The sequence below is a fragment of the Periplaneta americana genome, chromosome 7, assembly GCF_040183065.1.
Source record: "Periplaneta americana isolate PAMFEO1 chromosome 7, P.americana_PAMFEO1_priV1, whole genome shotgun sequence".
NCBI lineage: Eukaryota > Metazoa > Arthropoda > Insecta > Blattodea > Blattidae > Periplaneta > Periplaneta americana.
This window is the reverse complement of record NC_091123.1, coordinates 18,692,849-18,717,075: the sequence shown is the minus strand read 5'-3', so window position 1 is coordinate 18,717,075 and position 24,227 is coordinate 18,692,849. Positions and strand designations below refer to the sequence as shown.

Genomic DNA, 24,227 nt, shown 5'->3' with positions numbered 1-24,227 from the left:
CACGGAATCATAGGGATTTCTTCAAATGAGTCGCCTAGACTCAAACTGCACTTTCTCCAAATTACGAAATATGTGATTAAGTTATGTTTCAGTGCAGAATTGTGCAGGGAATGTGATAAATTGCTCTTTTGGAGTCAAACTGGGATTTATCTGCCTTAACTTTAGTAGTACAATCACCGTGTGGAGTCTAACTGCACTAGTTTTTCGTCTTTTCTGACAAATCAGATTTTTTGATAAAGTGCAGTTTGATTCAAGACTACTCAAATCCCTATCACGTTTTAGCGACGATGTCAGCTCCATTTTGTGAGTGGATGTTAAATCGCGATGTACTATTCCCCCTATTTTATTGTCCTCTCTGGCCTAGTTCCGTTCTCACACTCAACTTAAAAGGAAGTGTAAAACTAGTTCTCAGTTATGACGGGAAGTAAGGGCTGGCGATGCAAAAACAAGGGAGAGTCCGGCCTAAATATGATCATGATATGTGCCAACAGCTCGTTAACATGAAATTATTTGCTGGAAATTACTCCCACGTTCTACGTATTATGTTCTCCTCTTCGTTTTCTCCTTATCTGTTCCTCTTCTTCCTCCCCTTTCTCATATTTATTGGAAAGTATTTACCTCCATCTCTTTTTGCTCATCTGTTCACCTTCTCGTTTACTTCTCTTATTCTGTTTCGCTTGCTTCTGATATTCAGGGTGGAAGATGTTCAATGTCCTTTTAAGAGATGGGTGCTTAGCATGACATGACTGGTAAAGTCCTCCCCCATTTTTGTTTCTCTGCGCTTAGATTTCCCAGAATAATTATTTTACATTATAAATTAGGTTTTTATTCCATTGGCTTTTTAACACACTTATAAATATAAGTCCACATTTTATGAACTTCTTTACATCAGATTTCTCAGTTCCAACAAATATTTTGCATAATTTTTCTGTCACGTTTTCCGTTTAAGAGTATTTTAATATTTCAGTTATTAATAAATCACCTTAAGTCAGGCGTGTTCCAAACAATAAGTAGCGCCGAATCACTGCTGAATGCAGCCCGCAATACTTCAGTATATTTTGGAGGAGTGGGGATGGAGATGTAGCTTATACAGGGACATCATTTTATTTTTACTTGCATTTTTATTGTACCTGCATTTCTGAATGTACTTCACTCCCACCCCTTCACTAATGTCCTTGCTCCCGTCAGACACACAAACTTACGGCTGCTGTTGCATTCGAAGTCTTCAAGCAGTGAAGTAAACACTGCAGTGTATAGTGTGTTTCAGAAATATGATTGCGTTTTCTATAGAAGAAAGAACCTATATTAATAATATCGTACTAAAAAAATATACTGAAAAAACGATAAATTAAATTTCAGAGAATATGCTTCAAAATGTTTTTAATAATATGCGTAAAGAATTGAAGCCTGCATTGTAATGAACGGCAACCATTTTCAGCAACTTGTTTAAAAATTCAGATTAGCTTATTTTGAATTGAGGTGGCTAGAAGCAAAGGAATGCTAGTGACATTTGTAATAACATGAGTTACGTGCATCCAGTGTAAGCTGAAGTATCTAAAATTTTAGTGGCAAAGGGATATTTTAATCGCATCACACATTAAAATTTAAATAAAAATTTCACCGGTTTTACGAAAGCTTAAATATTTAAACCCCATTTTCTCAAAAGTAACTTAAGTGCACTTATAGCCCTTTACTTATGACCCCCTCAATTTAAATGCACTCTCTATATTGTATGTTAACACCAATAATTAATATGCTAAATAAAATAGACATTACATAACGAACATAACCGCCTGAAAAGTTGAGTTTTTGAAAAAAAAAATGTTACTATTCTACTGTATTTTGATAAATTCCGTAAAAGTGATGATCAAACTGAAAATCATAATATCGTATTTCCCTACAACATAAATGGATACAGTACTTTTCTCTCCTCCTATACCTAGTAAAATGATTTGTTTACATATTGCATTAGTAACATCAAACTCCTGTAATGGAAGGGGGCAGCAGTGTTTCCGAGTATAGCCAGGTTAATGTTAAAAATGTTGGTAAAAATAAAGTGATGTCCCTGTACAAATCACATAGTGGGGCAGTGGTGAATTACTTCATTTATCTGTTAGCAATGGCTGTTTATTTCTCGAATTATCAGCATATTAAATATATTTACACAAAATTATGTCATAAAATATTTCCCTACAGTTACCTTTTTTAAATATAACACAACCAACATTTGTTTGAAAATTAATATAATGCATATTATTCTCTCCAGTGAGCCATCGTGTAATGGTTTTTATATAGCATTTTGATATATAATGGATTGTTATTAACTAATTAATTATTAATTACGTCGTTCCTATAGCAATTTAATCAATAATTCACTGTAAAGAACTTGGTTTTTATGTGTGTAATAATAAGTAAAAATTATGTTTAACCATTATTGTTCCATAATCTTCTTCATCGACTATATGTTTGTACGTGTGTGTGTATGTGTGTTATATATATATATATATATATATATATATATATATATATATAGAGAGAGAGAGAGAGAGAGAGCCTATTCTATGGTAAAAGCGAAATAACTATAACAATAATAATAATAATAATAATGATATACTTGCAAATGGCTTTTAAGGAACCCGCAGGTTCATTGCCGCCCTCACATAAGCCCGCCATCGGTCCCTATCCTGTGCAAGATTAATCCAGTCTCTATCATCATATCCCACCTCCCTCAAATGCATTTTAATATTACCCTCCAATCTACGTCTCGGCCTCCCCAAAGGTCTTTTTTTCCTCCAGTCTCCCAACTAACACTCCATATGCATTTCTGGATTCGCCCATATGTGCTACATACCCTGCCCATCTCAAACATCTGGTTTTAATGTTCCTAATTATGTCAGGTGAAGAATACAATGCGTGCAGTTCTGCGTTGTTTAACTTTCTCCATTCTCTTAGCCCCAAATATTTCCCTAAGAATTTCAAGCTAACACTTTTTAATTAGGAAAAGTAAATTTCCTTCAATTGTTACTCCATTTGTGTAGTTACAAAATGTCATCAGAGTTTCTGTATGATGAAATGCGCTTGGTGTTCTGTCCTATATATCTGTGATTCTGTCTAGCCAGGCGCAACCGCTTCAAGGTCGGAATGTCAAACCTGGCTGGTTGATCTGCGACCGGTCGAATGTAAACCGGTTCTAGGCGTTGTTCTGCAGCACTCTGGTTCAATTCCCGCTTAGGCTTATTACCTGGGTATGTTTCTTTTTCGAGATTTTCCCCAATCGTAAGGCGAATGTCAGGTAATCTATGGCGAATCCTCACCCTCATCTCGTCAAATACCATCTCACTATCACCAATTTCATCGACGCTAAATAGCTCAGTAGTTGATACAGCGTCGTTAAATAAACACGTAAAATAAGTAAGTAGGCCTAATGGTCTCTTAAACAGTTCATAGTGAAATAACAATTACGTCTGATGAGCGCTTCCATGGACTTTATTCCCTAGGGGGTCCGCAGAATTTGTAACTGGAACGATATCTTTAGGTCACAGGACTGTTAAGTTAAGCGTTCACTACATCGTATCGTACTCATCGGACGAATCGCTTGGATCGGAAAAAGACTATCTTTGCTGTAATTGTTATGTAACCGCGTTCATTACATCGTATCGGACGCATCGCCTCTCGGCAAATCCGTCCACGTTTCTCGGATGGGCAACTTTTCCGATGCGTGCGATCATGGCCTTCTTTAATAAATCAATTTTAATTGGTCAACTGTTACTATTATGTTGTGCCATGTTCAGTGTCGCGCCAAAATGGCAGACGGAAAACTTATTTCGCGTGTAGAAAATTGCGAAGAATTATATAATTTGAGGCCTTCCCATTACAGTAATCAAGTCGTTTCTTGCAAATATACAAGGTGTTTAAAAAATACGGGGCATAATTTCAGGTATGTATTTCCCACATGTAGACAATCAAAATAGTTCATTACAACATGTGTCCGGAAATGCTTTATTTCCGAGTTATGGCCTTCACAACATTGAAATTCACCGGAACGTTTTTCTTTCCGCAGGTCGTTGCCATCAAAGGAGACATTAAGAGGGCACTCTGACAGTTCATTCCGAGGCGAAGGTTACATACAGTGTTGTGTAGGCGTTAGACTGTGCGACATGTATTCAAATCAAGAGCTGGCAGAGATACACTTCATGTACGGTAAGGCGGACGGCAATGCTGCGCTGGCTCGTCGTTTGTACCAGGAGAGGTACCCACAGCGACAGTGTCCAGACCGGAAGACATTTGTACGTCTCCATTACCGTCTGTGCGAGTATGGATAAATTTAACTCTCCTAGTTTGGGAAGGGGACGACCAAGATCTACAACTCCAGAAGTACAGGAGGAGATTCTGGAGGCTGTGAACATGACTCCTTCTATCAGCACACGAAGGGTAGCGTTGCAAGTCAATGTTCCTCATACGACTGTCTGGAGACTGTTGAAAGAGTATCAATTGTATCCTTATCGTTTGCAACGTGTACAGGCCCTGTCACCAGCAGATTACCCTGCACGAGTTAGGTTCTGTCAGTGGTTCTTGCAGCAGTGTGGTGTAAATCCGAACTTTCCTGCCTTAGTATTATTTACAGATGAAGCACAGTTCACACGAGATGGTGTAACAAATTTCCACAATCAGCATGTATGGGCGTATGAAAATCCACGTGCAACTGTTCCATCTCATCACCAGGTGCGGTTCTCCCTCAACATGTGGGCCGGTATCATTGGTGATCGGTTAGTTGGACCCCATGTACTTGTAAACAGACTTACGGGGCAGGCGTACACAAACTTCCTGGAAAACACCATACCTCATGTTTTAGAATACACTCCACTGATCAATCGTCAACACATTCACTTCTTGCATGATGGCGCTCCTGCACACTTCAGTCGTACGGCTCGCCGGTACTTGGATCGAAGGTTTCCTGATCGTTGGATAGGTAGAGGTGGCCCAATTGCTTGGCCTCCACGCTCACCTGATCTGAACCCTCTCGATTTCTACTTGTGGGGCCATTTAAAATCATTGGTTTATTCGTCTCCGGTGCCTGATTTGGAATCCCTTCGGAATCGAATTGTGGCATGTTCTGAGGACATACGCAATACTCCTAGAGTTTGGGATCGTGTTCGCAGGTCAATGAGACATCGATGTGAGGTCTGTATTCAAGCAGGAGGTGGACATTTTGAACATCATCTGTAATGACAACGACCTGCGGAAAGAAAACATTCCGGTGAATTTCAATGTTGTGAAGGCCATAACTCGGAAATGAAGCATTTCCGGAGACATGTTGTAATGAACTATTTTGATTGTCTACATGTGGGAAATACATACCTGAAATTATGCCCCGTATTTTTGAAACACTCTATATTATGTAACCATATTTCTTTCGTTTCTTCATCTTCAGTTAAGACGCATGAAGCAATTGCAAATTCTTATTCGCTAACAGACGTAATTAATAGACCTAACCTCAACTCCTCTGTTTTCAGCAATGTCAATATCGTACGATGTCATGTTTTAAACAGCTGATAGGGGAATCCGATGAGGCGATGAGGTGGAGCCGTTACAGTGAACGCACTGCACTTAAAATATCCGTTGCGTGCGATACGATGTAGTGAACGCTTACCTTTACACTTGACAGTAGGTATTTTTGAAAATAATTGTATCCTGCGACACGTTAGGTCTATTCTGTGTGACTTATTCTTTACGATGCTCTGCGTACTTAAATTAAAAGATTATCTGCAATCGCATGTGAAAACCTGGCTTGTAATTCTCCGGACACATAAATAATACGACTTAAGAATGCTGGGGAGACTATGACTCACGCTCTTGTAGCGAGCTGCACAGCTTCAAGAGTTCTGTAACGTTTTGGCTGAAAGTTGTAAGCTCATTTCGTTCAAACACAAAGATTACGTTGTTAGATAATAATATGCCTTTGTACATGTTTACTGTATTTACAGCGAAGCCTGTACTTTCCAAAGATAGACCTGTTACTAAGAATTATTCTTCAGTTCTTGGTAACAGATCCAACAGATATAGAGTAGCTATAAATTTGACTAAAAATAGTATATAATACTATATGCTTCGGTAAAGGAAAATGAACGGGTTCTTCTGTGCCTGAAGAAACAGTTAAGCACGTACGGGTCAATTTCCAGTTCACATCCGTGACTTCTTAAACACCTGACTGCGAAACCAATGGATTGATCGTACCGGGAATAGTTATCACGAACTATCATGACCTCTACGTTCTCCCGACTTAGCGTCGCCCTCGGTAGCGCTGGCCTTCTATGCTCGAGGTTGCAGGTTCGATCCCGGCCGAGGTCGATGGCATTTAAGTGTGTTTAAATGCGACAGGGCTCATGTCAGTAGATTTACTGGCATGTAAAAAAACTCCTGTGGGACAAAATTCCGACAAACCGGCGACGCTGATATAACTTCTGCAGTTGCGAGCGTCGTTAAATAAACCATAATTTAAATTTTCTCCCGACTTACAAGCAAACGTTCTGATGGGGGGTAGATAAAAAAAAATTAAATGTTTTCTTCCACCATGTTAATAATGTCAAAAGAAGTGCTTATACAAATTTTGGCCACTCGACCGCAATTACGAGGGCCGTAAAAAATAAGTTCGTCAGGGGCCGCTAACAGGAAAAAAAAACACAATTTCATTGGACAAATTTATTGGGACGAGCACAGCAATTATTGTTGAATGAATATAGGTTAAATAGGGTCCGTCTTCTTGCTTATCAAGTAATTATATAACATTAAGCATATTCATAACCTGCTAGTTTGATTTACGTACTACACACAATACTTCTACGTGAATATTTAATGATATAATTATTACAAGCTATAATTTTATCTGTGTCTAATATGAACATTATGTAAACAGTTGAGTCAGTGCACGACTAATTATAATGTAATATCTACAGTATTTTGTCTAGTAGGAAAAATGTTTGCTTGTCCAAATATTACTTTATTCTACTTAATTTTCGTAACCAGTATTCAGTATGTATAATAAGACACTTATGTTGATCTGATGATGGCAAATAATTGCCGAAAACGTAAAAAAACATTACTTGATAAGCAAGAAGACGGACCCTATTTAACCTATATTCATTTAATTTAATTGCTTATCGGTCTATACCTTTTCAAAATGAAAATTATTGTTGAGCTATTTTTGAACATATTTTCCATCGGAATTGAGACATTTCTCATATCATGGGATCGACAGAGAAAGGTGCAGACGCAGTCAAACGCTGGTTCCGATCTGATGCGGCTGACTTCTACGACACAAAAATTGATCCTATGGTATGACAAATGTCTCAATTCCAGTGGGGGATATGTTGATAAATAGCGCAACAATTGCTGTATCTGTTTCAATAAATATTTCTATGCAATTGTGCTTTTTTTTTATAAACGGCCCCAGGGAAAATCACTTTCTGGATGGCCTCGTAATTGCGGTCGAGTGGTCAACATTTGTATAAGCACTTCTTTTGACATTATTAACATAGTGGAAGAAAAAAAAATTAACTTTTTTACCTTCCCCCATCAGAACGTTTGCTTGTCAGCTCCTTGTGACTTTTTTGTGTGGGGGGTATGTGAAGGATGCAGTATTTTTTCCATAATTACCGGCTGATCTGCCAGAATTCCGGGCTTACATCATTAATGACTTTACTGAAATTGACAAAAACATGCTAAAATCGAGTGTGAAGCGAACTTTATTACGGAACTGCTATGTGCAAGTCACTTGGAGGGACACATATCGAACACCTGTAATTATGTATTTGCCTAGTTTATTTACTCTACGCAGCTATCTGATAATAAACCAAACCATGCTCTCAATTGACCATTCAGACAGCACCTTGTTATGAATAAGAACCTGATAATGGCTACAATCTAAACACGCTAGTCGCTACACCGTCTCTTTCTCCTTCCCCGTGACGTAGTAGAGATAGAGCCTGAAGTAGTGGGGGAAGCAATAGCAATCGTAACAGTAAAAAACAGTTGCGGCACGGTCTCCGTAAAGAGAAGACGTTGATAGCGTAATTGCAACACGGACCTTGCGAATACTACACCAGTAAGTGACGCGTGGTTTTGTTTTTCTTGCCGTATGGAATATCAGAAAAAGTTAGAGGTAAGACCGCTTGTGAGTAGATACTTAATATCAGTTGAATGTTAATGTGTAGAAATTTAACATTCTTTAGGAAGAATATTTCTGTATTGTGTGTGTTTATTAATTTGTTTGGAAGTGTGAAGCGTTCTAGACAGAAAACTTGGAAAGGTTATGATTTTAAAGATACATTATATGTTGTGTATACCGTAATTTAGTACTCGTAATTATGTTATCTTATTTACACAACTACTACAACAACACATCGAAATGGCAAGACAGACCTAATCTTGCAAAACTTGTGATTACTGTTTTGTACTTGAAAGTAGTCTTTTTATCCCATCCTTCTGGGTTCCAGTGCAATGTGGTGAAAAGTGTGTTTGTGCAAGTTTTGTTACACCGAAATGTGCTTCTATAGGTAGTCAATGTTGTGTATGCCAACGACACATTAATATAGTGGTATAATCTTCCAGTCTTTTACGTAATAATAGGCCTACTGAATATATTTTTATTAAAACTTCTTAGAAGCCATATTTTGGAATAAACATAATTGAACAAATTGCACGATATTAGATGTTGAATTAATTCAGACAGGGCCTCCTATAGGTGTGTGCCTGTGTAAATGCACTGTCAAGGACGCAACGTCCTTGACAGTGATAATTAATGCGTTAAGCTATTCAGTATTGTGACACTACATAAAGGAACACAGGATACAGAAAAATGAAGCAGTTTGAACAAAGGACAGAGGTCACGATGGGAGATAATGCTCCTTTTGCGACAGCTTGGGCCCCCACTTCACTCGACCGAAATTTGTGCCTTCTTTAAATGCCTGAAAATAAAGCGGATGCCACGAAGAACGCCCAATGAATACTAATGAAAGTCCAGTGACGAAGCTCATGAAGAGGTTTTCGAGGCCGTAACATAAACACAGAATAATCATTTCAATGGCATATTGGTCCGTTAAGTACAATATCAATTAAAATAAGAATCTAATTCAGTCAATACTTAACAGTGAGAAATACATTAAAATTTATGTTATAACAAAAAGTAACATTACATATATTTTAACGACAAACGTTTTGGCCAATTATATTGGCATCTTCAGGTCGAATAAAACATGTTAACAAAATGAACACTTGGTCTTAACACGTTGAATGCCACTTGACGGCTATACACGTCACACGGACCTAGCGCCATATCCCAATGACGCGTATGCACGTCATAGTTGTTTTCTTGCTTTCCCGCACATTATTCCTTCAGTATTTTGATTATCCTGTATTGTTATGTAGTATTACTTACTGGAAGGGTGCTGGTACTTATTATCATTCTTGGTTATTACCTTCCGCTCATTTAAGTAGAGGAATCATGGATGACAAATTAGATGATAATTTTGAGACACCTCCAGGTCCTTCAAATGCAAAAAATCGTAAAAGTGCGCCAGATAAATTTGCAAGGATGACGAAATTGCGCGTCTAGTGAATACTTAAATGCCTGATTCGGACAGCGACAGTGATTTCAATCCAAACGAAAGCCAGTGTGAAAGTGAGAGTGATAGTGAAAGTGAAACTGATTTTGAAACATCTAATAATTCAAGTACTACTCCAGTTGCCCTCCAGTTCAAAATGTGGATATTTCGACGTCTTATTTATCTCGACTGAATTTGAAGACAGTATTGTTGAAACCGTAAATAAAGAGGGCAAAAAGTACAAAAGCCGCATGCAATTGAAAATTATAATAACCACATGTCAGGCGTCGATCGGCAAGATCAAATGCTTTCGTATTACCCATGTGAAAGAAAAACAGTTCACTGGTAGGCCTATAAAAAAATTGACATCACCTCTTCCAAATAATGTTACTGAACGCACATAATTTGCATCCTCGGTACACCACAAGGAGTAGGATTTCGTTATATGATTTCAGACTTTCAATAACACGATATTTGCTCTCGTATGCAACACTCAGGAGTCCAACAATCAAACTGGTATCACCAGCTGTGAAACACCTGCCTGCAAAACAACGCGCTAATGAGAAAAAAAAAATGAGGAAACGCTGCAAAGTGTGTTAAGAGAATGGCAGAAGAAAATAATCGACATTCTACTGTTTTGATTGCCTTGGTCAATCTGGATTGTGTGTCGATCCCTGCTTCGGAATCTACCACAAATGAAGTAAGATAGGCCCAATTTGTTTTTCTCTAACAATATTACAATATACGGTCGCGTAAAAACAAAAATAAGTGTGACGCGTAAACGCGTCAAATGGCACTGATAATGGAATTATTAACGCCGTGCCGGTGACGCGTAAATGCGTCATCAAAATTTCAAACATTGTCTGTACTCGAAAATTGTATATGAGGCTAAAAAAAATTCATAGACACTATTACATGATAAATAAACACAAAAAACTAATCGGCTCCTGGGGATAGATTTTGCAACAATACAGTCGGCAGCGAACGTGTTAACTACTTAAAACAATGTTAAAAGTAAGATATAAATTAAAACAGTTAATAAAATTGAGTGATTCAGCCACTAAGTTGTATGTAGAAAATTATGTATAGTAGAAAGCATGTATGATGAGGGGGACGGCAAGACCTCTTCTAGTATTGCGGTAACAGTTACGAAATCAGATTAAAGATGCTACAAATAGGGCGGTTTGCAAACTTTCATGTTAACGTCTTACGGTAATGTTTATGTCAATGCTTATATGAATAATTGTGAATGATCCCATTTGGTAGCCTGGGCGCAAACTTCTGTGTGTATGTTACGGTTATGTTTAATTTTCATTGTGAATGGGCCTTAACTACAAACTTTCATGCTTATGCTTACGTGATTTGCAAACAGAACACAATCGTGGAGCGCTGAAGTATACGACAGAATATGAGGAAATGGCGTCGTTGTTATGTTTCCATTGTTACCAAGTATGTTTGCTGTTATGTTTATGTTCCCATCGTGAATGATGGTATGATTTCTTGATTTTACCGTAACGTTAACGCTTACGTTATGTTTAATTTTCATTGTGAATGAGACTTAAGTCTACCCAGAATTTGAGTTACAGAGTAAAAGCAGGCCTGTAAGTTCGTAATAACGATGTATCGTAACACTTGGTTGCACTCCGATCAGGCTTGGCAGATTCTCTCATCAGGAATTCAGGACAGGTGATGATACTTCGTGCCTACCTTAACATGAGAATACATTTGAATTAATTAAATTTTGCAATACAACTGATTTTATTCTTTTTATGTACTGTATTTCAACTAATTATCATCATCATATCCTTCACGTATTAGACCCTACAGGATCTGTTACGGTCTCATGCCAGCGCTTGCGTGGTCTTCCCAATTTCCTCTTTCCTCTTGGTACATAAGTAAGAATCTGTTTAGGCCATCTTGTGCGATCCATCCTTTCGACATGTTTTTTCCACTGAAGTCGATATTGTTGAACAAAATTAACTATAGGATCCATTTTTAGTTCCTGCAATATGTCCACATTTTTACGGTGTTCCAGCAAAGAGCATCCCGCTGTTCGTCTCATGAACCTCATTTCAGCTGTCGTCAGTCTTTGCTCATCAGCTTTTCTGATTGTCCATGCCTCGCTACCGTAAGTGAGGACCGGTCGAGCTAGTGTTTTATATACCTTTAGCCTTGTATGTATCTGAACATGGGATGATTTGAAGACGGTGTTAATCACACCAGTGATTTTTATAAATTTAGATATTTTGTTCGACATATCTTCATCAGTGATGTAAGAGAGGTTATAACCTAAACAGTTAAATGAATTAACACGTTCAATTAAAGTATTATTTATCATGATCTTACTGGGAATTGGGTTCTCTCCCGAAAATGCCATGACTTTCGTTTTCTCTTTCGAGATTTCCATATTGAAATCTGAGGCGATTATTTGCAAATTATAAATGGCTCTCTGTAAAGCATCCTCTGTTTGAGCGATAATAACCTGATCGTCGGCAAACATTAGTGTATCGAGAACTGAGTTTCGATTAATTTGAATTCCAGCATGATGACTTTGCCTCCAAATGTATAAAATATGGTTCATATATATATATATATATATATATGTATAATAAACAACAGAGGGGAAAGACCGCACCCTTGTCTAACACCTTGGTTGATGGAAGTCCAGCTAGTAGTTCCGCGTTCAGTTCTTATGGCAATTTCATTTTGTTGATATAAATTATAAATGGAGAGAATGATTTGGTTTGGTACATTATCATAGCGTAAAATCTCTAAAAGTTTATTTCTATCAACTCTATCAAAAGCTTTTATGAAATCAATAAAAGCTAAGTGGGTTTGAATATTAAATTCTCTGTGCTTTTCAATTAAAATTTTCATGGTGAAATAGCTGTCACAACATGATCTTTCTTTTCGGAATCCATTCTGTTCTTCAGTGATTTTGTCTTCGTAAAGATGTGATAACTAATTATACAGAGCCTAAAACTTTTGATTTTGTCACATTTTCCTAGATTATGAAATTTCCTTTGAATTATCGAAAAAGTCTGGAAAAATAATGTCATATTCACAGGCAGGAAGTTCGTAGGCCTACAAAAACAGTAGATTTCAGTTGAGTACAGCGAGGAATACAGATGTCATCTGCACCTCGCTCTGCTCCCGATCGCTACAGACGATACACAGTATGTTCACATTAGAGTCCTGCAAAACCGGTTATAAAAGAAGAAACTTACATAGTGCTACCACAGTCTATTATATACAGTCACGAAGCTTGAGTTTATGAGGGTACTAGGAACAATAGATTGTGCAGGTACTATTTCGCATTGTCTGTAATTAGACGATAGTAGCGATCCTAGTGGTTAGCAACTATCTATGGATGCATATTTGCTACGTATTGAGCTTCGTGACTGTATATACTAAAGTCTGTGTGATGACTCTTGTCTCACTGTGAAAAGAGAGAGAAAGGAGATATGTCTTACCTCGTCTGTGTTGTTATTGCGATGGGGGGAGTGAAGCGATGCCAGTGGCGGAAGGGACTAGTTGATACATTCTGTAGCGCAAAATAAAGTAACAAAATATCTCTCTTCGTACTGTATAGTTCCGTCACTGAGCTTGTCTTTCAAGAAACTGAGTTCCGGTAGCCTGTACAATAACAAGATTTTGAAAATAATCCTGAAAATTTACAATCCTCCTACAATCTCCACCCTCATTTGAAGGGACTTGGTTTTATTGCTACTGAGACAAGATATACGAGTATCTTACCAGGTAGACTGTGGTGCTACTGAACGCCTGGCGTTAATAGGCAGTATGCAAAGTACATCTGCTTGCGTACTGGCTCAGTATTCGGTGTAACGAGTATTCGAGTTGATTCGATCTCTCTGTGGGTGGACGGCTCTGCGTATAAAATGAAGATCACAGTGTACCATCCAGATATTATAACTGCGGATCATCAAGAGGAACAAACAGCATGCAGCGTGAAACTACAGACGTTGTAAAGCGTAAATTGGAGGAAAAAAACTTTCGGTATCCACAAATTACCAAGGTTGTAATTTTTGCTTACACTAGAAAACTGAATTATAATATTACAATAATGACACACTTAAAAAACAGTGAACTTAATCAGTGGTAAAACTAAAACAAACAAAAAACTTTATATCTTCTGAAACATACTACAACCAATGCTTTTATTATGTTTACTATGACAAGAGTCTAACAACTAATTTTTGAGCAATCGAACTCTCAGTGAGTTGTCAATCATCTGGCCACTGTAGTAAAGTCGAACCACAGCTATGACAAATACTATCTATGGCCCACTTTGACATGCTTGACCTAGGGAGACAGACCTGAGTTCGTTGACGTCTTACATCTGTATTACAAGAAGAAAAAGCAGTGTGCAACTAGCGGCGATGTTGCCAGACTGCTGAAACTTCCAACTCAATTTTCTAATAACCGTGAATTTAATCACAAAACGTAATATAGGTTTTCTATTCATTGAGCTAGAATAAATCGTCTATGGAACTCTTCCCAGAGATTTTTTAAAACATTATAGTATTTTACACTGTTGAACATGAAATCAATGAGTGAAGGCGTTGAAATGATAAAAATTGTGCTGTGAGAAGCTATGTTTATTATTCTATTCTTCATTGATGAAGAAGTCGTTCAGTAAGTTTCAGGCTGACTAGACTCTTGACGTCTTGTGCAAGTGAAAGATGAGGTTGGTTTGTGGAAATTATTTAGTTACAAAGACAAGCAGTGTCGAACGCCTGAAATTATTAGTTCATCCACAGAATGATATTATATTAAAATTAGTTTGTTTTATTGACATTAAATAGTAGTAAATGTATGTAAAGATGTATTGTAGAGCTTCTTCCTCACAGCATTGTATTTATGTTTACAGAATAAAATAAAAACAAAAGTGTGTGTTGCTAATGGCGTAAATTCGTTAAATGTCAGTTAGGAGTTGTGTCTATAAATTGTCCAGTTTTCGTACATAAATTCTCAGTTTAACGATGTTTCCTACTATTACGATATTGTTCTGTCCAGATATTTTGAATTACGTGAATATTTATCAGAATTCATAATAGAAAAACAGAGACAGTTCAGAACTAGTTGACTCTACATGGATCGAGGAACTTAACTTTCTCAAGGATGTATTAGAACATCTGAACGTTTTGAATTTGAGATCGCAAGGAAAGAATCAATTAATCTGTGTCGACAGATATTGTTAAAAGCTTTCAGATGAAGATTTAATTGTGGATGTCACAGATCTCACAGCACAATTTTTATAATTTCAACGCCTTCACTCATTGACTTCATGTTCAACAGTGTAAAATACTGTAATGTTTTAAAAAATCTCTGGGAAGAGTTCCATAGACGATTTAAAGATATTGACCTACTCCAGCTCAAGTTGGATTTGTGTCGGCAAAAATCAGGAAAAAAAAAAAAAAAAAAAAAAAAAAAACACTTTTGAATTACCCGAGAAGTTAGGAATTTAAATTTGTTTCTAGAAGTGTGATGATGCTCAGATAAGTAGTACATGATTATGTAACAGTTAATAATAATTATGCCTAGGCTAATTATAGGCCTCATTATGTAAAACTGCTTAAGTTAAAGAGAAGCTATGTTTATTATTTGTTATATCCTACTATTTTATAATTAATTGCATATATTAGAGAGGTACATGTTGCAAAATATGCTTTTATTTCTTGTTTTCTTGTATGAGCGTAACACATTATCTATTACTTAAGAGCAGTTTAATTCATCTTGCAGTGATAGGCCAATATAGTTCATTTTGCTCACCCCTTCTTGTTCACCGCTACTGCTTGTAGAACAGATTCATTGGAACCCGTGCGCGCTTGGGAGCACGTAGTGTCTTTCGCGTGCTCTGACCTTGACATCCCTGATTTAAGTGAACCTTATCGCCCCGTTCAATCTGCAGGGTTATTTCGCTTCTACCCTGTTTATGAATAGCTATTGGGCCAAGTGAATAAAAACTAGTTATTGCTTAATCTAGCAAATTTTAAGTTCATATTACCGATTCTGTGAATAAAGTCAAGTTTATTCTTAAACTTATAAGCTATAACTAGAGCTGAATATTACTGAACAAAGTTTATACTAAGGCACGCAGAAAAAACTTAAATTTTCCAGCAAGTGCTTTAAAAAGTGTGAATAAAACCTTAACTACAAGTTTAGTCTTACGAATTTTCAAGTGTGCCTCTGATCAGACTTAAAATCAGTTTGTGAGGCTACATCATATAGAATGGCTGCTTTCATGAATATTCGGACTCCTAAATTATACAGAGAACGTAAGTCAACGCACATAGTAGACTACCATGGTCTATTCAGATTCGAAGAAGAGAACGTTGAATGGCTGGCTGAGTATTTTCTGGGTGATATTATTATTACTACTAGTAATAAAATGTATGAATAAAATGGATAACTATTGTTAACAATAATTAAAAATAAAAATTAATATTATTAAAATATTACTAATATTATATTATGAATATACATTACAAAATTATAATATAATTAATAAAAATTAATTATTACGAATGAATAAGAATCAGAGTAAAAATTTATTGACAATATACTAATAGGTTATAATTACCTGGTATTTTCTTGAAAACGGGATTTTCATCAGATGACAGCAAATCCAGTAATATTTTTTCCCAGTCCTTTAGAACCACTTTCTTATTTCCTGTAGCATTTTTATCCGTCTTCTTTTTCACTTCGGTCTTCATATTTTGTATCTTCTTCTTAAGTTGCTTTTCTGTGACGTCTTTACCAACATGTTTTAAGAATTCATTCCTCAATACAGACACTGATCTTTCTTTTTCATCTCTAATTTTGGGCAGATGAGACTTGCTACAAAGTATCTTATGTTCTGCCAACAACATGACAAATTTCAATTGTGAATCATTATTTGACTCTTGAATTGTTTCTGTTTCTGACCCTGACCCTGACATCCTGCAGTACTGTTCATTTGCTTGTAAACTACTGCCTTACATTCCCTCAACAACAATACTTTAGGCCTAGTAGTTATTAATAATATCAGACGTGCATACATCAATGCCATAATTAAACCAATTTATACGGATTTTTTTGCAGGTGTTCAGTTCAGCGGCAGCTAAAGCTTTAAATTTTCCAGCATTAACTTAGAAGTCTGATTTCAGTTTTATTCACACTTTTTCAAGCTAAAGCTAGTGCTTTATCTTAACACTTGATAGCTAGAGCTAGTACTAAAACTTAACACTTACGGTCTTACTAATAAAAACTCTATATACGGACGTTTAACTGTCTTATACTTATACAATGAGTAGCTCGTTTATAAGTCGTGTGTAAATTCCTTACTAATAATCACTACATACGTCGTGTATAACAGTATAACTGTTACACAGCTACGTCATAGTTTCGTCATTACTTCGTTACGAAAGGTAATAGAATATCTGAGGTTCTCTATTGCATCCGGTAGAGCGCTCTAGTGTGGCGTGTTAAATATCGATAGTACAACTGGCTCTAATCGATTACCACACTACATTTTGGTCAAAGAGTACAAGCTAAAGCAATATTATTCTAATAATTCTATGATCTTTGGTTTGTTCTTCTGTGGTTACAAGGTAAACATCATCATAAAATGACAGTCGATACGAACAGCTGTTAAAGGGGCGGCCATTTTTTCCCTATATACATCGCTTAAACAAGGGGTTTCGTGTATATAACTACTGCAAAGCAATTCCCATTGTATAGTTACAGCCTGTTTATACGTCCATGGCTTATTCACGGTTTATTAGTAACGTTTTCTGTCTCAACTCTGCATAAGTCTCGTTAAAAACTATACACGGTTTATTAGTAAGACTGTTAAAGTTCTAACTTGATTTTTATTCACCTGGCTCAATTGTTTTGGAGGAAAGCATTTAGAGTTATAATGAAATGTATATAATTATTTAATTTTATGTTTTGTGATTACCTAATTATAATACTATTTTGGATTGATTTACTTATTATATCTCACATTATGCATGTTGCTTACAGTGATGCAGAACCTGGAGATCGCACAGCGTCGCAGCATTCTCGGTCCACCTGGAGGAGGTGAGCGAGTGACATATTCATTAGCAGTTCTGTAAAGATGGTCGCAAAAGAACGGGATTAATGCTAATATATTTGAACTGTTTACTGAAACGGACACTTGCTTTGCTATCCTTGTGTTTTGCGTCCTTGTCAACGCCAATATCCGTGAACAGAGTTGGACGAAACCTGGTACTTACATAATGCCAGTCGATTAACTAGAGCCCGGGTATTTGGCAAAATGCCTTTTGTACTGGGTGGGAGTAAATCATTATTTGCATAGATATAAATGTGATTTGGAGTAAATCAAAGCGATAGGACCAATTTTTATTTTGCCTGTTTTGCCTTTTTAAGGTGTTTCTTTCTAATTCAATAATAAATGCCTTTTATGCTCGACCATGCCGAAATGTGGTAATTATACACCTGGTAGCAGCCCTTTAATGCACCTCATTAAAGTACACCTATTCATTATAATTCACTTGTTCAGCCAATGAGAAATCACCTTTGTACCATTATAAAACCGCAAGTATCGATTATTCTCGGATATGCAATCGAAAGACAATTAGCGAAAAGTCACGGAGGCTGGAAATCCAATACTGTTGCAGAAGGTTATGTTCTGTTATTATAATAGTTAGCGTTAATTGTAAATAATATTCAAATAAATTCAATTTGTCATCTCGTTTTTCAATTCTAAATCAATTTCCAGGTTATATCAAGACTAATCTTCATGTTATTCTCTAGATTATATCAAGGTCAATGACATTCGTGCCTTGGGAAAAAATCAATACTTTCGCGTCTGCGTATATCTCACAATTCAGGTCAGTTCCGCTCCTCACTTACATAACCATAACATGAATACTTAGGGAATAATTTCAAGTTAGAAATATGGTCGAGCATAAAAAGTCGTATGAAACTTGCCTATAATGGTAATTAAGATGCTCGTATGAAAATTATAAACAAACATACTCACGTCTTAATTACTACCATTATAGGCTCGTTGCATAATGTACTATTTTGTAATTTTAAAGCAATATTTCTTGTTTATTTGCAAATTTTCTAATTAATTGTAATGTAATGTGTATGAAATTTAAATATTTGAAACAGTGTCTAACTTTATGCAAATCTGGCTTTCAGGTAGTACCTCAAGGAAAAATTGTTCCGGAGCCGGGTATCTATTCCGGGATTCTTTGCTTAGCGCACGAATGCTCCACCGACTGAACTACCCAACTGACACCGTCACAATTTTTCCTTTATATCCACACAACTCAAATGGGCTGACAAGAGTTCAGAACCCAACTTTTGACTGCACACAAATTCTGTGTGACTTAAATTGTCTGCTTTACAGGGAGCTACTATTTGAAAGCTAGATATGCATAAAATATTCGTTACTGGACGTACGTTAACAGGAATCCACAATTTAAGTTTTCATTATTTGCTGAAATCATAATTCAATTTAAACATTTTATAGTATAATTAGAAATAACCTGATTAATACATAAATTTAATGAGCAGTTATTATGAAGGAGTGTCATTTTCTTTAGATACAATGGACATGAAATTAGGAGATGTAGATGTGGAAGTAGGATTTCGCACTTTATTTAGTACAATGGATTTACGTGGAAATAGTTGGCGACACTGACTAAACAAAAGAACGACCATGCTATAAATTGATAGTGATAAATCGAGCAGCAGAAACTATCACGATGTATGACTGTGATTGGTTGGAATTCGAAATTTCATTACATTTCAGTGGCCGAAAATGGAATGACGTCGTATAAACGAAATAGTCCGTATAATTATATAGGTGTCCCTCCATTCCTGTAGATAATGTAATATAGCTGACATAAAAAATACTCCTCTCTAAGACTCTAAGAACGGAGTAGCATAATAATTATCATTTGAATTAACGGAGCAAAATAGCGAACTCCTCGTAAGGTAACTCAGCTGTTGTGTAGTGAGTGGTCATTGTGGCAACGTCGCATCTCTCCCTAACAATATTATGCAAAGCTGTAAGGTTACAACGGTCTGAATATAGGAACGCCACCAAGCGTTCCCCGTTCAACAAAAAATAACCTACTCATCCTCCAGGAAGTAGCCATCAAGTTAGGTCTACGTTGTCCAGAACACCTAATTGGTTGGGAATTTCCACTCGGCATCATCGAAACTCGTATACCTTACTCTAAAACCATATTTTTTTTTTACTGAAATAATAGGACTTTATGGGAAAAAATTGCAGAGGATTTTTCTCATGGTACTTCCGTTTCCCTTCTCCGTTCTGCCAAAAATCTCCACTCCCCTTCGTTTCATTTATCATCTGCAGTAGTTAAAAATAGGCAGTGGTGAAGTCTTGAGGGTAGTATGGTTGTGCGATGCCGATAAAAGATTGAAGGACTTGGCGCTTCGGCTCCAGAGGTTTGTCAGTCGTCTGGAGATGGGATCGGCTCTCTCAGAGATGATGCAGGATGGCGCGCCTGTCAGTATCGGGTTCACGAATGCCACCCAGGTCATCTGTCGGACTATCACGTTATAGAGCTCACAATGCGTCACTGAAAGAACTAATAATAGTAGTAGTAGTAGTAGTAGTAATAATAATAATAATAATAATAATAATAATGGTTTATTTTAACTGGCAGAGTTAAGGCCATTCGGCCTTCTTTCCACTCAACCAGTATGATAGAAAATTACTACAATGCTATGAATATAACATAATTAATACAATACAGTACAATACAATACAATACAATTCAAAGCAATACAATACTACAAGACAATATAATGCATAATTAATATAATACAATGACAATTCTTTTCATCTTCACAACACCAATAAAATAATTATGTAATAATAATAATAATAATAATAATAATAATAGTAATGATAGTCATACCTAAATTAAATTAAACTCGATCACAATTATAACTTCAATTTGACTGCGCCCGTAAGAAATCGTTTAGCCTTTTCTTGAAAGTGGTTATTGTCTGGCAGCCCCTAATCTTCTGAGGTAGAGAATTCCATTCACGGGGAACTGAGACTGTAAAAGAGGATGAATAATGGGATGTTCTATGGGCAGGAATTGCTAGGATTTGGCTCTCCTGTGACCTGGTGTTTAGATTGTGATTGGAGGATAAGTAGTTAAACCGGGAACGAAGATAATTTGGAGTAGAAGTGTGGAGAACTCGAAACAGAAGAGACAGAGAATGAAGTGTTCTACGGTTATTAAGTTGCAGCCAGGATAAAGATTTGAACGAGGGTGTAATGTGGTCAAATTTGTAAGGAAGAAACTAGTGAAGTGCTTTGTATGGTGTGGTATTGTATGGGGCAGAAACATGGACATTAAGACGAAGTGAAGAGAAGCGACTAGAAGCATTTGAAATTTGGATATGGAGAAGAATGTTGCGTGTGAAATGGACAGACAGAATAAGAAATGAAGCTGTATTGGAAGGAGTAGGCGAAGAAAGAATTATCTTGAAACTGATCAGGAAGAGAAGAAGCAATTGGTTGAGTCACTGGCTGAGAAGAAACTGTCCGCTAAAGGATGAACGGGAAAAGATTTCGGGGCAGAAGAAGATATCAGATGATAAACGACATTAAGATATTATGGATCATATACGGAGGCTAAGAGGAAGGCGGAAAATATGGAAGATTGGAGAGTGCTGGGTTTGCAGTGAAAGACCTACCCTCGACAAAAAATTGTGAATGAATGGGTTACTGTGAGCTTAAGTGCATGGATCCATCCCTAGTCTGGTCCCGCCGAGAACAAAACGAGGCCACTCTCCGTATAGAGCTGTTGATCAGATATGTTTTCACTTTCTCTGCCTTCTTTACATGGTGCCGGAGCTGTTACGTTGCTGTGAAACGCTGCATACTCGTATATTATCTGCATCAGTGAGGTAGTACAGAAATAAAAAGCTCTCGTACTACAATAAGAGTAAACATGTATGAGATTATTCTTAAAAGGAAAGCACTGTCTGTAATAATAGTAATATACGCTACAAGAGCGGTATGTTGAAGTTTTCATGGTCGAGGAAAAGATTGAAAAAGCGAAACGTAGTTGAGCTTTTTTAATTTCCGAGAACATGAAAACAAACATACCGCTCGTGTATCGTACATTATTTTGTGCGAAGATCGTTTATTACATACCTGAAAGACGAATTTCTAATTAGTTGCAATGAAATCTCCATGTTGGTTTCTGTTTAATGACGGCAACTTCGGAAAACCAAAATATCTTTCTTCAACATTGTTGCTATAAAATGTTTTCTGTGTTTACTATACTCCAGCAGGCCGTGATATACGTCTGTCTTCCCCCCCCCCCAGTCTATAAATGCGAACTTAAAACAAACGGTAAGGTTATGTAATGATTTATTTTTCATTTTAATATTTTAACAATATTATTTATATAACATATTGCAGTAATAACATCGGAATCTGGAATCTTGTTGATTTTTTCACGGCTTCCTTAATGTTATTTGTATCAGGAATGCAATAAGTTTCGTGGAGTAGTAGACTTTACTTAATTTTTGGAAATATTTAAAAACAATAATTAACATTGCAATTTGGGTGAAATTGCAGTGGTAAGTTTCCAATTTATAATTATTACTATGTTAAACGTCTCTAAAAATAATATGTTAAAAGCCTAAAGCAGTAAAATGAATGTCGCGCTTAAGCGGTAAGAAGAGGGAAATTGTTATGTGTGTTAGGTTGGGAATACTGAATGTGGTATTTCACACTTACCGCGTATTGTTTCTGTGCGGAAAACAAGCAAATATTCACGATCTCGCACAAAATAATATACATAAATAATATAGGCCTACTGTACGTAGGCCTACATTATACAGTGCGTCCGATTTTAAACCTTTCCGCTAAGCCACATTTTTATTTTTATACGATTTCTGCAGCAATACCGGTTTTTTTTTTTTCATGCGGCCCGCAAGGTAGTCATAACAAAACTTTTCGGACAGTTAAACACTAATAATAATTCTTATTACATTGAAAACCAAAATGAAGTACATAACGTTGTACAGGCCGAACTGTAAATAATGCCATTAATTTTTGGGAATTATTCTTTGAGATATAAAAAAAGTTAATACAATTTTGCTCGTTTTTGCTTCCTTTTCTAGATAAAAATTGTTTATAATGAACATTTAATAGCGTGTTTTGGGAAAGGCATTGATTTAGTGCCTAAAATGCGCTTGGTCTATGGCGATTCCTCGGCATTAACCCCTTTGATTTGATTACCTGATTGGGTTTTTCCGAGGTTTTCCCCAAATCAAAAGGCAAATGCCGGGTAATCTTTTGGCGAATCCTCGGACCTCACCTCATCTCGCCAAAATATTGTAAAAAAATTGCACAGAATTGTAAAAATTGTAGAAAATTACTAAATTGTGAAACTGTAAAAATTGTAATTGTAATATTGTAAAATTTTGACTTGTTCCACATCTTAAAGCTTCATTGCTCATGTAAGATCTATGGAATAAAATGAATGAATGAATGAATGAATGAATGAATGAATGAATGAATCAGTCAATTTAAGAGAGGAGTATATTATGATAATAAAATATGATTGAAAGAATTTTAGTTTTGTCCTTTAAAGGTGCAAAAAAATTGATTTCAACGTAATATTTCAGGCTAGCGAGTGCTTTTAAATAAAGCTCCGTATTCATAGACATTTTTAGCGCGGGTTTCCGGTGGATGATCAGCGTTTTTCGTATTCATAAACCAGTGTTAGCGATAGGATATGATTTGAATTCTGTACTAGTAACCAGTGGATAGCCGGAGCTAGCTTAGTACGCTCGTAGCGCGTGCTGCGAAATGTCTATGAATAGCACTCTAAATGTTTTGTCTAGTACACTAACAATAAATTAGTAGTTATGGTGAATTGACTGTACAAGAAACTATTTTACAACTACATTTCGGTCCGCATGACGGAAGTAGGTAGCGCAGCTGAGGGTATTTTATAAAGGCGATTACTGATAAGATTTCAAATCGGGCGCACTAGTACAATGAGAGACACTGTTAGTTGAGCGATTCTAGTTTTTTGTAAGTCAAGAATGCCACACTGCGCATATTCCGAGCCATAAGTTTTCGGTCATATTTTGACGTTGACGAGATATTCACTTCGATTTTCTGTTTAAATATTAAAACTATACTCTCTTATGATCCTCTGATTGAAGTTCTGGCTGATATGTACAGATATCCTGGCCAATTGCCTCATAAGTAGTACCTTCGTGGTATAGTATCGCTTGTGAAGTTCAGACCTGTCTTCGGACAATTGACTAAACAAGAATCCTCTTATGAATCGCGCTACAGATCTTCAAACATTTTCTCCCGGTCAGCAATTATGCCCCTCACTGTATATACATAATACCTTTAAGCGTATACACACACACACACACGCATACGCACACACATGTGTGCGTATCTTACATACTGTAAAAAGAACATACATACATATATACATACATACGTCCAGACCTGTGGAGTAACGGTCAGGGCGTCTGGCCGCGAAACCAGATGGCCCGGGTTCGATTTCCGGTCGGGGCAAGTTACCTGGTTGAGGTTTCTTCCGG

The 24,227-nt window shown here is 36.6% G+C and overlaps 1 protein-coding gene across 2 annotated transcripts in view; it reads left to right on the top strand.

Moving 5' to 3' along the window:
• Positions 1-24,227, top strand: part of LOC138702940 (uncharacterized) — a 290,852-nt gene that overhangs the window by 22,368 nt on the left and 244,257 nt on the right. The window contains exons 1-2 of one of the 2 annotated variants that reach the window (XM_069830354.1): positions 8,023-8,158; positions 17,628-17,684. Coding sequence is in view for 1 of the 2 variants with exons in the window: in XM_069830353.1 (XP_069686454.1) it covers positions 17,628-17,684 (57 nt within the window). In the remaining variant the exon portion in view is untranslated. Of the gene's footprint in view, positions 1-8,022; positions 8,159-17,627; positions 17,685-24,227 lie in introns of those variants that run through there. The other variant, XM_069830353.1, reaches the window with a different exon arrangement.